Source organism: Egretta garzetta, unplaced genomic scaffold (assembly GCF_000687185.1).
Source record: "Egretta garzetta isolate BGI_Z169 unplaced genomic scaffold, ASM68718v1 scaffold607, whole genome shotgun sequence".
In the NCBI taxonomy this organism is placed as follows: Eukaryota; Metazoa; Chordata; class Aves; order Pelecaniformes; family Ardeidae; genus Egretta; species Egretta garzetta.
In genome coordinates, this window is record NW_009260178.1 from 496486 (window position 1) to 502943 (window position 6458).

The following is a 6458-nucleotide window of genomic DNA, read 5'->3' on the forward strand; positions in this document are numbered from 1 at the left end:
GAAAATTAAAGGATTTAAATGCTTAAGGCAGGATTTTTTTAACAGGACCAGAATTGGCCTATTTCTGGTCTTGCTACAAATGAATAACAACGTTTTCTCATGTTAGCCACAGGGCTTGTTTGGCCAAAGGTGGCAATAACAATTAGAAATCCAATTTACACATAGTTTTCACTGACTATAGTAAGAGTTGTGTGCTCCCTTTCATCGGGCTGGACTCAGGATCAGTCCTGGTTCTCTTACTGCCTTCTTTCCCTCTGGGAACTGTAGCTGGCCACTCATCCATATTCTTCATCATATTGACCTCAAAAAAAAAAAAAAAAAAAGGTCTGTATTTGTTGACCAGCTTTCTTACCTAGAAGTCTTATTTATCTCAGTTGAGGTTGGACCCAGATTAAACCACCTTCCACAAGCAGACAAAAAGCTGCTTAGTCTACTCACTTTAAAAAACCCCATCTATTCAAATTGAGGGAAAGCCTTAAAAAGGAGAGAAGCATTGTCTGGTGGCTAATGTGACTCTGGATAACAAATGTGATGGATCCTTTCCTTCCTTTATTGCCAGCTTGGGCGTAAACCGAGGTGTTCAACACTATTTTTCGGAAGTGTTGAACACCTGCTGCGTCTGCGGGAGTTAGCAAGACCTGCAGCTGCTGGCTCCATGTTTTATATACGGGCGAGTGACTCCTCATCCGTGCCTCTGTAAAGCAGGACGGTAACAGCCATCTCCGCAGCGAGTGGGCGGCGCAGCAGCTAATACTTGGGAAACATCTTAAATACAACATGAAGTGACTTTAAAAGCTTTTGGGAGATAGATACTTTTTCATGGTACAAACTACAAGATTAGATTTATCTTCCAAGTGTTCTACAAGGATATTACTATGATCTGTTTCTTGTCAATAAAATAAGACTGGACTTCTGTCCTAATTGTCTCAATGGCATTCTTCCCATCCGATAGGATTTTTTTACTTATTGTTACAATAAGTCTGTTTCTCCAACCAAACTCAGAGCCTGGTGAAAATATACTCTAGAAAAAAAAAAAAAGTAGATCAGTCCTTAAATAACTGTACACAAAAAATACGTTTATCTACTATGCTTGTGGACGACATCGATTATCTGGACAACTTATTTTAAATTTAAAACCTGAATCAGACACATATTGAAGGTCTAAAAATTTTCTATTCCATGTTTTTTTTTCTTTTCAAAATGGAAAATTTTTTGCTCCTTCCATGCATCCATGCTTCTCCTCCCTTCTGTAATGAATTCAGAAATACGAGCAGGGAACCTTTCATTTTAAAGGAGATGAAGATTGAGATGTTAACCTTTATATTGCAGAATAAATTACTGAAATGGAAATCAAAACTATCAGTCAAGCAGAAAATGCTTTATCATTTTTTAAGTGTCAGTTTGCATTTCACTGGTGTTAACCTCATATCTCACTACCCTTCAATGTTTTGACATTACTGACAGACAAAAAGGGAATTCTTAACATTTGCAGAAGGTAAAATAAAATAAAGATTGTAAACCCCCCCCCCTTTTTTTTTCCACATGGATTTACTTTTTAGAAAAGTGCCACCTGAAATACTAGACTTCCTTAGCTCTTCAGTGAGAGAGCATCAAACAGTCATAGGGTATAGAAAAATAAACCAGTCTGGAGCCATGCCTTCCTCTGTATGGTGCTTTTTAAGGCCCTGTCATAAAACTGTTCACGCTGTGAACTCTTCTACCTTTCCCAGTAATTTTTGTCTGTTATTATTGTCCCTACTTTGCGAGATAATTTCCTAACTGAGGATCCTCATACTTGCAGGTGTAAACATATCACTATCCAAAACTAACTACTCCAAGAACAGCTACAACCCATGAGACTCTGTTGACTTACTCAGGCTGTGGATCTTACGGGATCGTGAAGTGAGACCTTACACAGCTTCCCGGTTTGGCCAAAGCTGAGGAACAGTTCATGTGAGTACATTTTGGGAACCTGGGGGCTGCGGGTAGAAATGGGTGGTGATTTCTCAAAATTGAACCTCTGGTTGCATCTTTACCAGTAGAGCAAACAGGGCCACAGCCCCTTCCCTGGCTGGGAAGACCTGTGTTACAGCAAAGCTTGCTTTCACATGGGCAAACCCTTTGCTCACCCCTGTGCCCTTGGAGGCATCCCCTGAACTGCAGTCAAGCAATGTTTGGGACATAACTAGTTGGGTCCAAGCTAAAATAGCACCAGGGAGCATGATGGTAATAAAACAGGATGCACATCTGCAAGGCAGTTTTCAAGACTGAGCATTAGCCCAGTATTATTTATAGAAAAGCCTGTGTTTTTATTTCTTGCCTGTGTAACAGTTTATAAAAATGTAAGCTTATAAAATCCAGTGATTTTTTCATGCAACCAGAGCAGTTGTCTGTATACTCTAATATCCTGCCTTGGTCACTCTAAACATTTATCCCTAAGATATAAGAAAAGATATAGCTATGGCTATAGTTTGCATTACTCGCCCCTGCCTAATCTCATCCCTGTTCCTATATATAAGAATACAGAGATGAAATCCGACTGTGTACACCTGTCATTTACAGCAAGGGCATCCTGGACATGCACAAGATCTTTTGCCCTTTTGCCTCTGAGCAACATTTTCTATGATTTACCCATAGATCAAGGTTATAGATTAACTGGCAACATGCATTGTTTATAATCTGCAAACAAGTGACTTGTTGAAATTTTTGCTTCTAAATTTGACCGCATTTAATTAGCATTCGATTCTAAAATCAAAACTGCTGAGCAGAAAAGTTTTTATATATATATATATATGCTCAATATGTGTGTTTTTAATATATTTATACACATACATACATATATTTGCAAGCTCCTTTTCCTTGGCACACAGAAGTTCCTCCTCTTCCACCTCCCCCTCCTGATTTTTGTCCATCTGTAGACTTAATTGTGTTTACCAAAAAAGGGGAAAGACATGAAATAAGAGCAGGGGACATGTCAAATGGAAAAGGCGCTATAAACACAAATACGCAGGGGGAAAGAGAAAAAGAGTGGGAGAGAGAGTTTAACTGGGACAAAAAAAAGAGTCCCCTATTTACGCAAAATTAGACCTCATGCCTAATTTGTGGCCTTGTGACCATTCTCTTGGTGCTCAATGAAACTCATTCAGTCCACTGAAGTCACAGCAAATACTTGTCATTCATCTTGCCTTAATTTTAATTTGGAGCAGGCATTTGTGATTCTTGGGGCTGTTTCAGCTCATTTTTCTTAAAGGAGGAGGAAAGGAGAGCTCAGAATATCATCGGGTAACCATAAACCCCAAAGCAAGCCCGACTGTGCGAGCTGTGCCCTGAGTTTCTGCGCGGGGTAGATGGCATCACATCAAACTGTCTCAGCCTGGGCTGAAATGCTAAAATCCTTCACTTTTTGGTTCTTTCTTATTCATCTCAGCATAAAATCAGTAAGTCTCCCACAAGCTGTTTCCCAAAATTTTGATCCCAAACTCATATAAATTCACAAAAAGCCTTCCTAATGACTATGATGAGTATTGGATTCGGGTTTTTTTCTGAGTAGTGGTAGCGAGGATGTCACAATCAAAAAGAAATGGTGCATCCCAGAAAGCCTCAGCTTGCTTCGGCTCTGTGCCATACAGAGGCATTCCCCACCTTTTTTCAGTGTGGATCGTGGTGCACACAGAGATCATGACACAGAAGGCATCTCTAAAATAAATCCTACTTTTCTTTTTCCTCTGGGCTGGCACTCTTTCTCCCTTCTTTTCATTACATTTCGTTTCCACCATGGGCTGATAGGAGGTCACGGCTGGCAGCCGAGCTGCTCAGTAGAGCTGCAGAACTCAGTAGTTTTGGACAGTTTTCCTGGCTCTCCTAATGATTTGCTGTGTTATTTTGGGCAAGTTACTCCTTGACTCTGCTTATCCATTTTCCCAGAATAACAGAGATCATTAATCATCACCGTAAGCTGTTCTGAAGCCTAGAGACGAAAAGCGCTCATTATTAATGCCTTTAATTTATAGGATATACATTTTCACTTGAACTGCCTAACATATAACTTCACTGTTGCATTGGGTCAGGGCTGGAAAAGGTTTGTTTTGGCAGAAGAATGGATTCCTAGAGGTAGAAAATTTTACAGAAGTATCTTCTAGTCTTCTCTTACACACATCCAATCTGTGTATTACTTTGAATTAAATTTCCATGTAAAATGTTTGTCTGAGCCCAATGTTTACACACTGTTGTTTTGGTTTTTTTCAATTATATTTTCCTATTTCTTTTTAAAATGGGACTTTGACTGTGATTACAATTACAGATTTCCATTTTTTTAATTTCCTGGTAATGATCTAAAATAGCAAATTAATCTAGCGACTGCAGGGAAGGCACTGCTGTTCTTTTTTCCTTTCTCCCGTTGAAAGCCAAAGTGATCCAGAGAGAAGTTGCAATCTCATAAGAAGAGAAATCCTCAGAGCCATACCGCACACAAATCCAAACAAACCATCTTTGACTTTCATGATTAAGATGCAGATAACGAGACTGCTTCAGCAGCAGTCAGCGCAGATCAGATCATCACTGCTGTAGTGCCAGCGCCTTCAAAGGGTTACACAGAAATCAGGGCTTGGTGGCTTAAATTCAGAGTTTGCGTTAGTGGTCATTATCTTTAAATTCTACGTCTGTAAACTGTTTGGTAAAAATTGTTAATTTTCTTTTTCCTCTCTCACCACTTATCCCCCCAGTGCAACGTTACACGTAGATGCGCAGCCTTAATTGGTTTACTTGCAAGAAGATAATCTTTTTTTCCTCTTTTCTCGCTGTTGCCTGTTAGCTTAAAGGCTTTTTAGCTGAAGGTTGATAATTATCGCTGAGAAGAAACTAGCACATCAGGAGTTCATTTTCCATCTTAGCACTTGTGGTGCTCCTTTGAACTCCTCTCGCCAAACCCACGTTCCCACTCTGTCACTTTCCTCCCTCCATCATAAAAAGGTCTCGGCAGCCGGCGGCTCCAGCCTTTGCTGGCGGGCAGAGGGCATTGCTTCTCCCGAGCGCTCCTCCGGCATGGACAAATTGCACGAGACGTTGATAAACATGGAAGACGCTTTGGGATCGGAGCACTCTGTCTGCTTATCGTCCTGGGACTGGAAAAGCACCGCTGGGGCTTTCGAGCTGCACCCTGTCTCGTCTCCACACAGCTTATCCCCGACGCCCTCCTTTGAATCCTACTCCTCATCCCCTTGCCCGGCGGCGGGGGAGACCCCCTATGGAAGCGGCGGCGGCAGCCTGGTGGGCTACAGCCTGGTGGACTTCCCCCCTGCCTACCTGCCCAGCCCCGGCCAGGCTCGGCTGCCCAAGGGCACCAAGGTGCGGATGTCTGCCCAGCGCAGGAGGAAGGCCAGCGAGAGGGAGAAGCTGCGGATGAGGACCCTGGCCGACGCGCTCCACACGCTGCGCAACTACCTGCCCCCCGTCTACAGCCAGAGGGGACAGCCCCTCACCAAAATACAAACCCTGAAGTACACCATCAAGTACATCAGTGAACTGACGGAGCTCCTCAACAGCGTCAAGCGGGTGTAGAGCCCACCTGGAGCACCCGCCCCGGAATGCTCAGGGTCTTTACAAACAAAAAAGCAGCAAAATTTCTTCCTCGCCAGAGTACGGTGGTGCGGGGTGCAAGAGGAGGACGGAGAAAGAGGGAGGGAGAGCGAGGGCCGCCGTTGTACATAGGATGCGATGCTGGAAGGTGATGTAGGATTGCCTAAAAACCTGAGCCGCAGGTTGCTGAGACAGAAGTTTTGCATTTTGCTTTTTTTATGTCCTTTTTTTTTTTTTAAAAATAATAAGCTTCTGAGAAATATTAAACCTAGTCTGATACAAAAGTAAAAAGAAAAAAGCCAACTGATCTTCCTAGGATTTACGTTTAACTGCTCTGACTGATCTTCTGTTTAATAAGGACAACAGTAAATCCATAGGTTTTAAATGGAATGTTAAAAAAGTAAATGACTTAAAAAAGTAAACAACACTATAGGAATACTAAGTGTATTGATTTGTAGGCACTTTAAATTCTAGGATGAAGAAGAACATGTGTAGTTAGTTCAAGTATTGTCTATTTATCCACATTTCCACTGTACCTAAAAATCAAGAAACTACGCAATAGTGAGAACATCTTTGCTCGTAAACAAATAAATATCAGTGTTACAGTTTGTATCTTGTATTATATACCTGACTCATAGAGAAGTAACATCTAACAGTGGTCGCTAAATATTGGAAATGAAATATAAGCAAACTGACATTTTGTGTAGATAAATTGTAGTTAAACCCTATCTTCTTTATTAACATATAAACATATAATATTTCTGTATTTAACATATAAAACCCCCTTGCTTCAATGCCTGATAAATTATGGAAGACATTTTCACATCAAATTGCTAGAACAAATAAGATTAGGCTGAGTTATCTTGTTCCTCTTCCTTCTCTCT

General features: G+C 41.2%; 1 protein-coding gene across 1 annotated transcript; it reads left to right on the forward strand.

The window, feature by feature from the left end:
- Positions 1-5040: 5040 nt before the first annotated feature.
- MSGN1 (mesogenin 1) lies at positions 5041-5556 on the forward strand. Its single transcript, XM_009641796.1, has one exon. It carries the CDS (start codon positions 5041-5043, stop codon positions 5554-5556), a length of 516 nt encoding a protein of 171 aa, XP_009640091.1.
- The last annotated feature ends 902 nt before the right edge of the window (positions 5557-6458 follow it).

Excerpts from the sequence above, each read along its gene's own strand:
- MSGN1 (XM_009641796.1), top strand. The coding sequence starts at position 5,041 with ATGGACAAATTGCACGAGACGTTGATAAACATGGAAGACGCTTTGGGA.